Source organism: Cimex lectularius, unplaced genomic scaffold (assembly GCF_000648675.2).
Source record: "Cimex lectularius strain Harlan isolate CLEC.00 unplaced genomic scaffold, Clec_2.1 scaffold36, whole genome shotgun sequence".
Taxonomy (NCBI): domain Eukaryota; kingdom Metazoa; phylum Arthropoda; class Insecta; order Hemiptera; family Cimicidae; genus Cimex; species Cimex lectularius.
This window is the reverse complement of record NW_019392648.1, coordinates 656,635-673,955: the sequence shown is the minus strand read 5'-3', so window position 1 is coordinate 673,955 and position 17,321 is coordinate 656,635. Positions and strand designations below refer to the sequence as shown.

The window sequence follows — 17,321 nt, the reverse complement described above, 5'->3', positions numbered from 1 at the left end:
CAATGAATTTATACAGTGCTAGATTTTTTTTAGATAAAAAAAAATGAATTTGTACAATGCTACAAAATTTTAGATTAAAAAAAATGAATTTATGCAATGCTACAAAATTGTAGATTAAAAAAATGAATTTATACAATGCTACAAAATTTTAGATTCAAAAAAATGAATTTATACAATGCTACAAAATTTTAGATTAAAAAAATGAATTTATACAATGCTACAAAATTTTAGATTAAAAAAATGAATTTATACAATGCTAGAAAATTTTAGATTAAAAAAATGAATTTATGCAATGCTACAAAATTGTAGATTAAAAAATGAATTTATACAATGCTACAAAATTTTAGATTAAAAAAAATGAATTTATACAATGCTACGAAATTTTAGATTAAAAAAATCTAGCATTGTATAAATTCATTTTTTTAATCTAAAATTTCGTAGCATTGTATAAATTCATTTTTTTTAATCTAAAATTTTGTAGCATTGTATAAATTCATTTTTTAATCTACAATTTTGTAGCATTGCATAAATTCATTTTTTTAATCTAAAATTTTGTAGCATTGCACAAATTCATTTTTTTACTAAAAAAAATTTCTAGCATTGTATAAATTCTTTTTTTTTAATCTAAAGTTTTCTAGTATTGTATAAATTCCTTTTTTCACCACCTCCTACATGTATTTATAAATTTAAACCATGTTTATAAATTCTAGGCATGAAGACCTGAGTTTTTACATATTAAACAGAAAGATGTTGAAGTAACTTAAGAACAATGGGAAATGAGATTTTTAATAAATGCTAATATTTTGTTTTGATATACATACTATTTGGATTGGGAATAATTTTTCTTTTTGAGTATCATCGTAATAAGTGAACAATCAAATTCCATCATTAGCCAAAAATGATTTTACATGGGGTTTCATTACAAATTATAATGTCCAAATTTTGTAATTATACGAATTTCAACATATTCCATTGTCTCTAATTCTAATGATCTAGGAATACAATGTCCTATGTAAAAAAGTTGATTTGGTTTTAAGTTATAATACAGAAACCCAAAATAATGATGCGCACTTGTATATTTTTTTAAAACTCGCCATCACAATATAAATGCAGTGTCGTGCCAATTTATTGATTTTCAACCATCAGATTCAGAGGTGACTGAGTGATAGGCTGAATGTATTATTTACAATAGCAGGTGGGGTTGGAAATTGACCCTAGGCAGTTTTGGCAATCTGTTTTCCAAATCCAAATCCATTACCCAATCGTCTTTGTATATTCCGAGAAAAATTCATTTCAAATACGACCAATTAAAATGTTTATGAAATGTATGGATCTGTATCATCAGAACGGTATTTTTGCTAACTTCGTCCCTTCAACCTTCTACCGTTTACACAATTAATAAAAGATAAAAAACATATGCAAAACGATGCTTCGACATCAGATCACTTTAAAAAATTTAGACCAGCGAACCTAAAACCGTTCCTGGATATCTAAGTACTAGGTGGGTCATCGAGAGGCTTCCCGATATTGCTGTACGCAAAATACTATATCTAATCATCAATGATTTATGCATTTAGACGCATAGCCTGTAGCCAGAAAGTGGCTGAAGTAATTATGGGCGCCAAAACCGTAAAACTGCAGAAGAACCCGACTGGAACGGCTTGTAGAATATTTCAGAAAAAGGGCAAATATAATACAAAGGGTATGGATTATACAATAATACAAAGGAATATTACAGAAAACAATTCGACTGCGTCAATTTAGCTTTGAGGAAAGGAACAGTACAATATACCAGTTAGAGCTTGTGTGCTCAAGCGTATTCCTAGTTTTACAAGCTTTTCAGAAGGTTTTGACCTTTAAGCTTCCTTTTACAATACTGCAACGTTAGCCGTTTATGCTCTTCAGGGTGAAATTTGAAGTGAAACGTCTGTCCTAATTATTCAGATATCGTGAGATGGTCTGTCCTAATGTTGATTGTGGCTGGCACACAAGGAAATGTACTTAGGACAATTCTTTATCTCTTGTCATATGGATGTTGGACATGATGAATAAATAGGACTTGCTTCAATTGAAGTCGCTATTACCTTGATGGCAGTGGTCGGCGGCGTATAACAAGCTCAAAAGTTGTCTTGCATACAAGGCATGACAGTTGAGACCATGGTCAGAAACTCAGGTGGAACGCCTAATGAGCATCAAATTAAAACGACGACGGGTGGTGCAATGTGGTTAAGGCTCGGGGCCCAAGAAAGGTTTACCTCGTGTCCTCCCTCTCTCAATCCAGGTTCCTTCATTCTTCTCTTGATCCCTCCCAACCCTTAGTTACAAGGGGGTGTCCGGGCTTAAAATAATGGTGCAGCCCGGAGGGCGTGGCAACCTCTCTAAAGCACAAGATGTACGGGTCGGCATGGGGCGGCGGGTGCCTTATCAGAGGCACACGAGGGTTAGGGTACCAAATCCTGTCTGCATAGACGGGGGAGGGTGCACAACCATCTGTACAACGGGTTAACAGAAATGTTCCAAGGTTCAGCCCCTGTTACCCTGGGAATGGACTCGTAGTGGTTCGTGGTGACGCCCCTGGCGGGAACTTAGAGAAGAAGCTGTCTTCTATTTGTGACCTTCGCACGAGACCATCGTTATACACCCGGCCTCACGGGGTACGGCGGATCGGACCGAAGCGTATAATCGTTGAGGACGCTATGATTACGCTGATTGAGTCCCTCGAATGCGTGAGTAGTGGCGGATGGGAATGGGTAGTGAATCGGTTGCTCCTATTTTAGTATGCTTTGCACGTAGGTGTAGGCTGAGCTTGATTGGAGGCTTTTACCGTAGGCGGTTTCCTCTAGGGGGTGGTTAGCAATTCTACTTTAAACAAAACAGCGGCCGGAGCGGATCCGGTAGTTTCTACGCTGGGGAAGTCCCAATACTCTGGGAGATAGAGTGGCCTTCTCTATCTAGGGAGTACGCGGGAGACCAAGCTGATGTATTTCGGCTTAGGTAGCCCTTTGAGCGCGGCATACGGTTCGATGCTTAATTCGGACCCGACTACTCGGAATGGGGAAGCGGGGAGCGAGGTTGTCTTGGCCCCTCGGGGCTGAGGTGCCTCTACACTAATGCTGCGGCAGTAACACACTTCTGTCGGAGGTGCGTCAGCTCTCATCTTGAGAATCGAAACGTCCGATAAAGATCCCCATTGTCCTTTTAAGGACGACCGAGTATACGGGAAAGCATCAAATTCACACTAGCACTTATGGGCAAGCGGGGAGCGAGGTTGTCTTGGCACCTCGGGGCTGAGGTGCCTCTACTCGGGCATAAGGTGCGGCATTCAACTCTTGAACTGTGAGGCATGAACGGAGACTCCATGGACAAGACACGAAGTACGTATGTTTGACAATGCTAAGCAAGGAGACGGATCGAAAGAAAAAGAACCTCTGGTTTTGGTAGTGAAAATATTTGTTATGTTAGTCTAGGGAGCAATCCAATGAGATGTAACCTGCAATATGGTACGTGTAATCCAGAATGACACATAGGACCCTTGTTAGGAAAAAAGTGTATTTAGCACTTAAGCCAATGTTTTTTTATGGAGAAAATTAACTTTGTAACAGATTAAACAAACAGAACAAATCAATCTTAACATTCCAAGTATGTTTTGTTGTAATCTTGGCACAAATTGCTTAAACCCAGTGACTGGACAGCTTAAGACCGTTGTTTAAAATAATACCGGAAGATTAACACATAAATTTGACAGAGAAACATTACGAGCGAGTGTTGTGCCGTATGATTTCAGAGGATGGCAAATAAGCCGGAGAATTAGTGGACACCGGTTTTGTGGTCTGGGTTAGCGACCCTGATGAAAGTAATCGGAAGAACGTGTTATGCAATTTGAGCTCGGTCAGTGGTACCACGGTCAAAGCCACTTTCACTCGCCTTCCTCAAACTGGCCTCTTAATGGCACATGCTGTTCCTGTTACGTGGACAATCCTATTGGAAAGACTTACTGAATAATATCGTCTGGGCTAAAGCTTGTGTGAATAAAAGGTACAGTCCGTAGAAGGCCCCGATGTGGAGGTAGGCGAAGGCCAGGACGTTCCTCCAGACGATTTTCCATTCGTATTGCGGCTTGGTCGGCTCTTGGGTCGTCGTCGGAGTCTTCGAAATGACTTCCGCCTCGGTTAAAAAGAGACCAGTAGTCGCCCCGCTGAGATTAGGAGCCATCCTGAAAATAAGACAAGAACATATTAAGAAAACGAACTTTTTCAATTTAAATGTTCTTTTTACGCATTTAAAACTCAACTAACACCCAAAAAGAATGTAAAATTCTTCGTTCTGTCTACAAAATGTTCATCAAAGGCTTCTGCTCGTTCTTTTGAACCAATGCACTGTGTACTTTCAATTGTTAACGAATTGGAACCAAATTGAAAATCAAGTCCAATCAAGTCAGTCATAAAGTCAAGTAAATATGTAAGTTTAATATCAACAGTGTGCTTTCACTAGTAAATCTGTGTTACTCTAATGACAGAACGGTACGAACAGTTCACCGAGCATTATCTCGAGGACAATAGATGGAATGTGGAGCGCCGGTTGTCGCTACCATTTCAGGACTGAAGAGAATAAAAGCATATTCGAAACCAAGACCTCTGGGCAACAAGAAGAAATCATTACAGAAAAGAAATCATTATCCTTTCCGTTTAAATGGTCGTCAATTTTTAATCAAATACAATTAATTCGATTTTGTTTAGGTAATAATTCGCGCCTTCATCAACAGCAACATGGAACGGCTCGTGAAAAAAAAATCATAAAATTCGTGGTCGCCGCAGAACAAAGTGAAATTGGACATAAAGAATGTCTTACATAATTGAAAGAAGTAATTTGGTCAATTAGACCACCAAAACATAATGGATTCGATATAAAATCAATACATGTAGATGCCTACAGTGTCCATGGGAAATCTGGAGAATAATTGGAGGTAATGATTATAACTTCGTGGAAGAAAGTTATCCAAAGAAAGCCCAACAGAAAGTGAACAATCTACAATACAAGAAATCTTTCAATCCCGGTAAAGTCAAAGAATGAAGAAGCTTCAGGTTTGGACTCACAGTCTGTATGCATAAAATACAAAAACGTATGAGTTTTTTAAAAATTTCCTTTTGTTAACATTAGGAAGAATTAACCTTTTTCTGTAAGGTTTTTGGTTGAAATGAAAAAGTTAGTGTCACGAGCGGGATTCGAACCCACGAACTTCGGCTCAATACGCCGCTGCTCCCGACCTACAACCTTTCGAATTTTCCCTCCTTTTTGCCATTTTTCACCTCGCCGAGAATCGAATCCTGATTACACATTTGAAAAATGGCAAAAAGTAGGGAAAATTCGAAAGGTTGTAGGTTGAGATACGGAGTTGTTGTCCAAACTGAAACTTTGTTGAAGGTTTTTGGTTGAAATTAAAAAGCCAGTGCCACGAGCGGGATTCGAACCCACGACCTTTGGCTAAATACTCCTCTGTTCTATCCTCTATGCTCTATCCACTCGGACACCAACTCCCCATCTCAACCTACAACCTTTCGAATTTTCCCTCCTTCTGCCATTTTTCAATTTATTGCCAGTTTTTTTGGTGTCCAAGTGGATCGAAGTCACGATAGCTCAAAGTGGTTAGAGCAGTGGCGTATTAAGCCGAAGGTCGTGGGTTCGAATCCCGCTCATGTCACTATCTTTTTAATTTCAATCAAAAACCATACATAAAAAATTAATTAATTGAAAGAAGTAATTTGGTCAATAGAACGCTAAATATAATGGATTTGGAAAGATTTTCAATTATCTTCCTCCTTGCTAGACGGGGAAACGTATATAAACATACATTGGATGAAAAATTAAAAATAGTTTAGCGTTCAGTGGAAAAATGTACCATTATTTTGTTTTACCATAGTTCGAGGATGTACCGTAAACATTCGTACAAATATACTTTAACACATATATAATTATGAAAATATCCGAACTGAATTTTAGTAGTACTTTTCCGATGGAACACTTGAACTTGTTTTGCTTTAATGCCTTTTGTAACCTCGAAACCCCTTTCCTTTGTATTTCGCTTTATTGCCTGCCCTTTCAAGTGTAGATAAAATATTTTTAGACTGCCTAGACTAATAAACTGTTTTATAGCTAATTATTAACTTGATTTCGACCAAAAGGGGGAATTATGTTGAAAAAGTTTTATTCACTGATGTATTAAATTTTTGTATTTTTCATTTTCAATTTTGTTACTACTCGCCCTGAGAAGAATTGTATTACCTTATTTTTGTACTACCATTGCACGTCCGAAGTATATCAGTTTGTATGTCGAGCACTTCCGTGACCACTGCGGCTCTCTCGAACCTTCGCGACATTCCAACGGACAGGAAAATATTCGAACGCACCGAGAAAGTCCTTTCGGAAAATGGCCCGGTCGAGGGAAAAACGCCCTTTCTAATTACTTCGGTTTATTTTCGACGTACAAGTTTTTAGGGTGGGAGGATATGCTGTCACTTTCAAAAAGTGGTCTGGGCTGAAACAACACTCAGACTCTACCTGACACTGTTGATGAAGACGTTTAATTTAAACAATTCGGATTGATACACAAATTGGGAAATAACTTGAAAAGAAGGAGTATTGGAAGAAAAAATTATATGTTTGATAATTTTGAAATATTTTGTCATGAAAATTAATTTAGTCTAAAAAACCTATTACAATTTATTACTCTACATAAACTGTTCTGTTAATAAAAGAGTGTTTTCTTAAACGAACCACAGTCACTTTATAAATCAATTAAAAATTTTCCAAGGTAAAAAGTTAAATAAAATAATCACTTAATTTACTAGCATGTTCTATGTCTTTATAGAAATCCATTAGAATCGTTTTACCTAGCTTGGGTTCCCATAGGAAAAGACAATGAACAACAATAATATACGAGTTCACTAGTTGTTTAACTTAATTCTAGATATATGTAATAAACGTATGCGTGTCCGTTTGGGAAAAAGCTCTTCTTCCACGATCATGCCTGGAAATTACGTGACTACATTTAAGTACGCCGTGAGTGCAATTGTCAATTTAAATAAACGACGGAAACTATTGAAAAGTGGCCTCGTGGGATAAAACCTTGAGATATTGGCCATATTTACGAATTTCGGCCAATTATTTTCTTTGTGTTTTCTCGAAACCCCGTGAAAAACCACGATTTCCTTTTGGCGACGTTTTCAAAAAAGAAAAAAGAAATTCAACTCTTTATCTAGCAAATATTGTCTATTTTTTATAATTTTATAACGTTAAAATTCCGTCACCAAGTCTTTTGATTTTTTTTGTAATTTTTGAGAAATTTCAGTTTTGCAAACTCACCCGTGTAAATTTGTAAATAGTAGTAATAAATTATTCGTTCTATGTAAGGTCTTGATTGAGATAAAAAAGTCAGTGTCACGAGCGGGATTCGAACCCACGACCTTCCGCTAAATACGCTGCTATTCTACCAGTTCAGCTATGGTGACTTCCATCCTCCTTAGCGGAAGGTCGTGGGTTCGAATCCCGCTCGTGACACTGACTTTTTATCTCAACCAAAACCTAACATAGAAAGAATAATCAATTGAAAGAAGTAACTTGGTCAATTGACTACTAAAACGTAAAATGGAGTAATAAAATAAGAAAACTTATTACGATTTTTTTTTAAACTTGAAAACACACATCTGCACATTGTGATTATTTTTGCCAAGGAATTTTTATCGTTTCAATAACGAGCCAAAAAAACCAATAGCTCTAATAGCTGCTAAGTAAACGATAAGCGAAGTAATTAACAGTTCCTCATAATAATGATTTTCAGGGTAAATTAAGTTCTATAAATGCGATATCATTCACGAAGATTCATCTTATGATATATTGAACAAAATATATGTACATAGTACAATTAATCCATCTTGGCATAGTGTCTATTTGGGAAACTGAACAGAACGGATTCAACATATAACCGACAGGTTTATAGGGATAAAAGAAGCGGTGTACCTCTACATGAGTAGATCTATTGTCCTCTTATTCTCACTGGCTAGCTTCATGTTGTTAATCAACTTCCATAGCTTTGCCAGCGGCTCCTTACGGTAGTCTAGCTTGCTGGTTTTCCTCTCCTAGTTGCAAGAATCTGTAGCTACTAGACCCTGACAAAAAAAGTGTTCTGCGGTCTTCTCTTCTTCCTGGCAGGATCTGCACACTGTTTCTTCAGTCTGAACTCCTGTACGGTGCTTGTGCTTTCTTAGGCGGTAGTGCCCTGTCAGGATCATCATCCTAGTCACGGCACTAAAATTTGGGTTACTGAACCCACACCACTCAGGCAACGGTGCGTCAGTAGGGAGTTCGTATGACCTCCCGGGTGTGCGATTAGTCCCACCTTAAAAATAATACTGAACCACGGGATTGGAGTATCCAAGCGGCTCTACAAATTGAGGTTGGACTCCTGGTAGTCGTGGTTTGTAAACAAATTGTACCTTAGCTGGAGGGCCAACCGGAGATGGAGGTAGAGTGCCTTCTCTATCTCTCCGGAGGTGGTGAAAGGCATGGCTAAAAAGCTGTGCTGGAAACCACAAAACTGCTTTTTTTAAGGCACATGCATGGATGTGCCCTTTTTAGGGCACTTCTGAACTTGGCTAGTATTGCACCACCTCGCTAGCCAAGGGATGTGACAAGTCCATGCATGTAAAATCTTCCAGGTGTTCTTTCGAGAACACTAGGCGTCTGAGAAGTCCTCTGGGGGTTAAAGATCCTCAGGGGTCTCAACGCCCATGAGTAAAGATGGGAACATCTGCCCTGTCAGGAGACCACCAATCCTGGTTCTGCTGCGGTTAACCTCCAATAGTTCCTTTGTAATTCTTGCCCTTCTGTTAATTTTTACACCTGGGTCTCATACCTGGTGTATTGTTCCACCAGGTTTTGCACTCATTGAAGATCCATTTTTGGATTCATCGGAGTACTCCACGCGCCTTCATCGGCTTTTAAGACGTCGTTGTGCCAGTAGGAATTGATCTTCAGAAGTGTTCCTTTGGCACACTCTTCCCTTTCTGTTATAAGTACCTTGTACTTGTGAAGTTATATTTTGGAGTGGATTGGAATTTATAACCGTTATAACATTTCAAGCTTTTTATTTAAATAAACTAGATTCCCGTAATGTTTTGAGTTGTTTTCAATGTAATTTTTATTTTGGATGCTGTGAGAGTTGAGAAAAGCAACCCGTTAGCCTAACGACACGATTCATCTATAAAAGCAGCCACGGGATTTAGGAACTGTTGCATCGTCACGGTAAAAACTCAAAGGCCGTGACCGTTCGTTTTCTAACTAGTCGATAATTCTACTAAAAAGCCACGCCCATAAAATTCAATCAAATTTGAAGGCAAACAGCATCAAACCAGGAAAGTTTGACCTGATTCTACTAGATCAAGGGTTAAATTTTTTTTCGCACTTTAGACTACATAGTTTTAAAGCGCAGAAACGATGTATCATCATCGTCGCAGGACCCAGGTGAAAGTAACCTGTTCCCAAAACACAGAAGGCTTAGCTGAATTTCTATCAGGGGACTTTAAAAATAAGTTCTGTCATTTTAACAAATGAAGACTGCTATTCGGAAAAGATAAAACACCACCATTAAAAATAACTTATTTCTAATCAAGAATAGTTTATGGGGTTATAAAAGCTTTAAACCCTAGTTATATCCTTGCCAAATTCCCAATTAATTTGTACAAATAAAGAAGAAAGAATTGCAGATAATATTATAACTTTAAAACAAGCATAAATTATTTTTAAAATTTTCGTAAATACAGCTGAAGTATATTCATTTTTGAAAAACTTTCATTAACTAACTAATTATATCTGTTTATTACTATTGGATGCAAAAGTTGCGTGTTTTTATATTTGTTATTTGCGACGGCACCCACGGCTTCGATCGCTGGCCTTACCTGACCTAATCCACGCGCGAATACGAATACCAGAAATTGATGAATGGATATTAGAAAAAAAAATGTGGAAAGTGAATCAATGCTCTTAGAATTCTTCAAAAGTATAACTTGTATGCTAGGGTCGAAATGTATATGTAATACGTTGTTTCAAGGAGAACGTTTATTTCATTAAAGTTTAAGTTAGGAAATATTGATAATTGTTTAATCATAAATTGAACAATCAAAATTTCCTAAATTATACAAGAAAAATGTATTTCCATAAAATGGAACAAGTCTTAATAATATAATTTTACTGTGCAATTGTGTATTTATAATATTAAAATTTAATGAACGGATACCCAAAATTGGAATTTAATCAATGCAGTTAGAATTTCTTAAAATAATAAATTCTACTCCAGGGTCGAGATTTAAAATAATTTCTTTCAACCTTTCTTTTGTACATATTTGAATGTACTTATAAATATACACTAAACGGTGGCAGAACAGAAATCATTTTTAGGTCAAATAAGCATATGCCTGGCAAAAAGTTCTGAAAAAACGTTTTGTATAATAAATATAAATAATAAATTGTACATTCTATAATAAATCCATTATTTTTAGTGGTCTATTGACCAAATTACTTCTTTCAATTAATTAATATTTTTATGTAAGGTTTTTGATTGAAATGAAAAAATCAGTGTCACGAGCGGGATTCGAACCCACGACCTTCGGCTCAATACGCCGGTGCTCTTCTAATCACTTGAACTATCGTGACTTCGACCCACTCCCCATCCCAACCTACAACCTTTCGAACTTTCCCTCCTTTTTGCCATTTTTCAGTCGCCGAGAATCGAATCCTGATTACACGACATTTGAAAAATGGCAAAAATGAGGGAAAATTCGAAAGGTTGTAGGTTGAGATAAGGAGTTGGTGTCCGAACGGATCAAAGTCACGATAGCTCAAGTGGTTAGAGCAGCGGCGTATTAAGCCGAAGGTCATAGGTTCGAATCCCGCTCATGTCACTAACTTTTTCATTTCAATCAAAAACCTTACATAAAAAATTAATTAATTGAAAGAAGTAATTTGGTCAATAGACCACTAAATATAATGGATTTGGAAGGATTTTCAATTATCTTCCTCCGGCTAGAGAATGAAACATATATAAACATACATGATGAAAAACGAAAAATAGTTTAGTGTTTTGTAAAAATTGCATATTCTATAATAAATCCATTATATTTAGTGGTCTATTAACCAAATTACTTCTTTCAATTAATTACTCATTTTATGTAAAGTTTTTGGTTGAAATGAAAGAGTTAGTGTCACAAGCGGGATTCGAACCCACGACCTTCGGCTCAATACGCCGTTGTTCTAACCACTTGAGCTATCGTGACTTCACGATCACGACGGAGTGGTTAGAGTAGCTGCGTACTGAACCGAAAGTCGTGGGTTCGAATCTCGCTCGTGACACTAACTTTTTCACTTCAACCAAGTCCTTACATAAAAAGAATAATTAATTGAAATTCTATAATAACTTTTTCAAGATTATATCGCTAAGAATTGTGGTTAAAAACGGATTTGTTGTATGAATGTGTAAGGAAACATTTATGACTGGAACTGCATATGGAATCGACGCCAAGAAGCGAGCATCAAACGGGAATTTGACTGATTTGATCGTTTATATTCCTGTTATAAAATTTTGATGACGCCTTTTTCGGTTTAAAAGGTTGCGACACGGAAGAAATTTGACCCCAATTGTAGGAAGAAGCTGCGATGGGGGTGAACGTTCTTCAACTTGAACTTGCGCCAGGGTCGGCTTTCTTACAGAACACGATCTGTGAGAAGTGCGACCGACAGTCGTAATGTTACGAATGAAAAAAAAAATTGATCCGTCAATGATATATTTTAGTCGAAGAATAAGATGATCCAATCGGAAAATTACAACTACAATTGATATTTTTGTTATGTTGAGGAGAAAAAATAAATATTTTATGCAATTATGAGATATATAAAAAAAATTATTTGAAATATATGCTCTCAATATGTTCTCGCGATACGTTAACAGATTTTGTAAGTGCGCTTTGTTTAAAGTCAAATACACCTGCCCCTCATTACTTAGCCAATTATAATTAATTATTCGGTAAGAAGGAACAGCCAGAATACAAATTTATTTGTAACGAGTCCAAAATCACTTTTGTTTTTAGGTAAAATCGGCATTTTCAATTTGAAATAGGTAAAGAGCTTGGGGAAAGTTCTCGGATCTAACAATAAATAGAACACGACCTTCACCCGGTCCTCTTCCTACGCCACACCCTGTATATAAACAATCTGAAGATGCACCTCTTTCATTGACTTATCGGATTAAATCTATCGAATGGATTACTAAAACTATTTTTTAATGCGATTTCACAACCTGTGGGGAAAGAATTATTAAAACAATTGTTTGGGAGATTTATGCCATGACATAAAATATGTTAATTATTTCATTCGGTAGCTAGGGTATTTTTTAAATGTGATTTATTCTAGTGCAATCCTTCGCTTAAATTACTAAATTACTAACTTTTAAATGATAGACATTTTGACTAATTTTTATAGGAAAATATCAACAAACTATAAAATCAAGCAGTTTTAAATTATATAAAAAAAAACTGTATCTTTAAATCTTTATTTTTTGTACTACTAATAAATATTATGTATACATTTTGACTAACATTTTTTAAAGAATAAATTATTTATTCGGTGTTAAACTTGTACGGTCTTTTAAGGAAAATAAAGCCGCAATAAAACTTAATAAATTACGTTTAATTATTTATTAAGATATCTACGATTATATCTACTTCTTTCAAGTGACTGTAAGTTTTTTAAAAATGTAATTTCAGCTTTTAAAATTTTTTTAAAATGTCATATCTGGTTTAAATTTCAGCAAAATTTTGTATAAAAATCAAATTTATTGTAATATATATAGTGTCTATTGTATTATACTATGTAATAAATGAGTGTCTATGAAATTTTTGTTACCTTAAATTTAGTTTTAAAAAAATATAAAAAAATTTCTCTGCATATTGAGGGTCTATTAATGATAATTTCGATATTAGCGCGATATTTCATTAAATTCTTTTTTCTACAGAAAACGAGATAAAACCGTTATATTAAGAGCCTTTATATTAATATTTTAGTTAGCCAAGTTATAGTGAAAAAAATTCTTGAATTTGTTAAAAATAACCGTATCCGGACACATAGGTATGGGCTAAAGCCGGGATGTCCCAACATCCGGTCATACCAACCGCGGCGATCTGGCCCTCTGACGCTAAAAATTGTAATAAAAAAAATAACATGGTTTAACGAAGGTGGCAGTTTCGGTGGGCCTGATCGGCAGAGAAGCTCTCACGAATCAAGAACGATACGTGGTCCTCACAGGCTCTGACTCATAGAAGAGGGGTCATCCTCACCCGATTAAGGATAGGCCATGCGAGGTTGACACATGGACATTTTTGGGCCAAGCCGAGTATATGACTTACAGAGAAAGGTTGCTCGATGTGCCCCACTAATTAAAGTGTGAAATTCCTTGGCTCTATGTGTTGCGCATGTAAAAATGCAATCTGGTATGAGAATCCTGCTCGGCAGCGAGTATCTGGGTCCCTTGTTCCAATTTTTGGAGGAAACAGGATTGATTTGTTGTACAAAACTGATAGCTTTCTGTCCGAAGAATGTGTTGAGAGTGGATGTAGTTAATGACGTGAATGTACGGCATGAGAGGGTAGATGGTGGAATATTGAGTACCTCAATTAGGTTAGTTTTATATATATAATATGTGTAGTGGGTGATTGAGGAATATCGAGAACTACTCCACTCTAAGTGAGAATGGGTTTGGATTTAGGAACTGATTGCAATGGGGGTGAAAAGACCAAATTGTCGATAAACCCTGAATCGGATCCTCGGTGGTAGGACGGAGAAGACCGAGGTCTGAACCCCGGTACTGCCAACTCCCGAGGTGGGTGATTCTCGACCTTGCCGTTGGTTTATTGTAAATTACAAAAAATAGAATTGCCTGTAGACTACGAGAAATGATAAGCTCAACTTCATACATGTATGTACATGCGTGAGCAGGTTTGATCTTATGTAAATCTATAATCAGTAACTCTTTAAAATAATACACTGGTGAACTTTATTTTCTATCAATTAGTTAAGGTTTTTAGTTGAGATAAAAAGTCAGTGTCACGAGCGGGATTCGAACCCACGACCTTGATATGCTGCTACTGTACCATTTGAGCTACCGTGACTTCGATCCACTCGGACACTAACTTCCCATCTCAACCCCACCTTTTGAATTTTCCCTCCTTTTTGCCATTTATTTTCTATTTATTACATTATTTGTAATATTTATCCAAGTGATTTCAACCACATGCTTTAATTGACCAGATTTCCTTATTTACACATATAAGTGAATGAAGCTTTAAAAAAATTAATTATATTAAAATTATTAATTAAATTTTTTAAATAATATTTGTAATTCTCATCTAATATTCTTTTGAAATAATGTAAATGAATATAATAATAATATAATAATAAAGCATTAAGTGTATAATAAGAAAATAGAAAGTTGTTCTTTCTAGGAAGCTCTAGATTTATAGTAGGACAAGAGGACAAAAAAATTGATATTTGTTGTGGATGCAAAGCAAATAATTATAATAATAATTATAATAATAGGGAGATCAATATCACCTTAACCAAGACCTTACATAAATATAATAATTAATTGAAATCAGTAATCTGGTCAATTTGACTACTAAACAATAAATGGATTAATCAAAATAATAGTTGAAAATATTGTTGCATTATTAATATCAAAATTTGAAAAATTCACAGCCTAAATTTTTTCGAAAAATAAAATTTATTTTTAAAAATATATGCCAAATGTTATTTTATGATTAAAAAAACTATCAATTAACATAGGAAGATTGCTGTTTAATAGTACTTAACGACTTTGCCTTTTACTGTTATAAAAAAATTAAGTTCAATTTTGTTATAGTAAAGAGATCGTGACAACTTACTCTGTCGATTGGATGGTTACGGTAAGGTTTGAACTACAACTGATTCGAACTGCCAAGTATGCCGTTATATATTGACCATTGTTTTGGAATTCAAATTGAAAAAAATGTTGGGAAAGAGCATAATTGTAATTTTGATCGAAACGGGGTCAATATCCAAGGTGATGTTGACTCATTTTTTTCGTGTCGTATGTTTATGGGTTTCATTAACAGCTAACCCATTTTATCCTTTTGTATCAAGTTTTCAGAGCTTTTAAATTGTTTTTTAACTAGTTTCTCTTTTGGGCCAACAAAGAGAGATCTTTACATCAATAGAAGGCATGATTGTAGGTTTTTAAGTTTGAATTAAAATAAATATAAGTTTAGAAATAATTTGCAAAAGAAATTATTGTTTTTTCGGAGGAGGCAATGTCGACCTTTGACGGTACCAAAGGGAAATGCAATGTCGTCAAATATGAGTGAAAGCAATGACAAATCATCCTACTTTTACTGAAACGTAAACTTTCTCGTGTAAGTATGCGACAATGCTGAATTTTCGTCTCTCGGCTGAAGAAGAGTTTTTGACATGACGTGCAAACGGAAAATCCGCGTGCCGTTAAAATCTGTGAAAGCGTACAAAGTATGGCGTCGACGGCGAACAATGCAGGACCGGGATCTTCGCCCCGACGTTCCACTATTCGACAGTTACAAGGATGATTATTTGAACTTTCTTTATAATAACTTTTCAATCGTGTGACACGAAAAGAAAAACCAACAAATCGATTGGGGTTTTTTACGGAATAAAGAAATTATAGAAAGTAAAATATTCTTTTTAAAGGAATCAAACTGAACAGCGGACTTTCTGCTCAAACCGAGTCCCAACTTAGCCTATATTCATTCATTCATTTGTCCGTAAATTATTTGCATTACCTCCAACCTAAATTAGATGATGATTTACTTAGAAACATCGGTAGATCAGGGTGTTCGGCTACTCGTGTTAAAAACTTTGCAAGTAGATTATATATTCATAATGAAACCAAAAAGTACTAATTAACTATGGTCCAAATCTCAACAGTTTCGGAGTTATTTCACTTTTTTCTGAATTTTTAAGATTTCATTACCTTACTTCAAATAAACGATGATAACTCCAAAACTGAAAGGTTTTGGACAAATCCGTTGATACCATTGAAAATTATGTTAAATTTCCAATAAAATGTGATCAATACTAAACTTGTCAATTTGGTGAAATAAGCGTTTTATTAGCCAGAACTTTGAATTTTTGTTTCAATGTTTAACAAAATACTGTGGTGATTCTAAACTATTATTTCAAACCGAAAGACCAGCAAATTTCAGCAAGCTCCGTTTAATATCCTTTTTAGTGGTGTTATTGCTGTTTTAACCACTTCTTTTCAAAGATGTGGAAATTGGTGAAGGAAAGGAAAAAACCGTGATTGAAATGAAAAAAAAATGAATGAACTAAAAACGTTTGAATCTTAAAACTCTTTTACTCCGGGGAATAATAATACAATAATTCAATAATCCTTTAATAAAAGTTTCAATCGTATTGGTAAATAAGTTAATAATTGCACTATGTCGGTTTCGAACCCAAATTAAAAAACGTTTGATAAATTCATTCAAAATTCCTTCAAGTTTTTTTCATTTCTTTTTAATCTATCCAACTTACCAATTCGTCAACCAAGGTTTTTACCTTTACGTCATCCATTTCTTCATCTTCGAAAAAAATAGGTAAAAAAAGCAATTACACCACTAAAAAAAGATATTAAATGCAGCTTGCTGAAATTTGTTGGTCTTTAGGTTTGAAATAATAGTTTAGAATCACCACAGTATTTTGTTAAACATTGAAACAAAAATTCAAAGTTTTGGCTACTAAAACGCTTATTTCATCAAATTTACAAATTTAGTATTGATCACATCTTTTGGAAATTTAACTTAATTTTCAAAGGTGTCAACGGATTTATCCAAAACCTTTCAGTTTTGGAGTTATCATTGTTTTTTTTAAGCAAGGTCATGAAATCTTAAAAATTCGGAAAAAAGGAATAACTCCGAAACTGTTGAGATTCGGATCATAGTTAATTAGTACATTTTGGTTTCATTATGAATGTGGAATCTACTGGCAAAGTTTTTAACACGAGTAGCCGAACACCCTGTACACACCATACAGCCTCATTTCTCATTCACCCTTAAAACCTTTCAGATTCCAGGCTTGTAAAAATATCAGCGTTCGAAATAATATGATACAAGTCTTCCTGGTATGCACCATGGCTGTTCTCTTACCATAAGTATGCCCTAACCAATCCAACCCTTGATAATTTTGATAAATAGTCAGACCTGTTTTCAGCTTTG

General features: G+C 35.3%; 1 protein-coding gene across 5 annotated transcripts in view; it reads right to left on the bottom strand.

Moving 5' to 3' along the window:
* LOC106668492 (acyl-CoA Delta(11) desaturase-like) overlaps window positions 1-17,321 on the bottom strand; it is a 30,440-nt gene that overhangs the window by 2,790 nt on the left and 10,329 nt on the right. For 3 of the 5 annotated variants that reach the window (XM_024230491.1, XM_014397322.1, XM_014397323.2), the window contains exon 2: window positions 3,996-4,213. In XM_024230491.1, the coding sequence (XP_024086259.1) occupies window positions 3,996-4,212 (217 nt within the window). In that variant the 5' untranslated portion in view covers window position 4,213. Of the gene's footprint in view, window positions 1-3,995; window positions 4,214-6,279; window positions 6,407-14,981; window positions 15,001-17,321 lie in introns of those variants that run through there. The other 2 variants (XM_024230492.1, XM_014397321.2) reach the window with 2 other exon arrangements.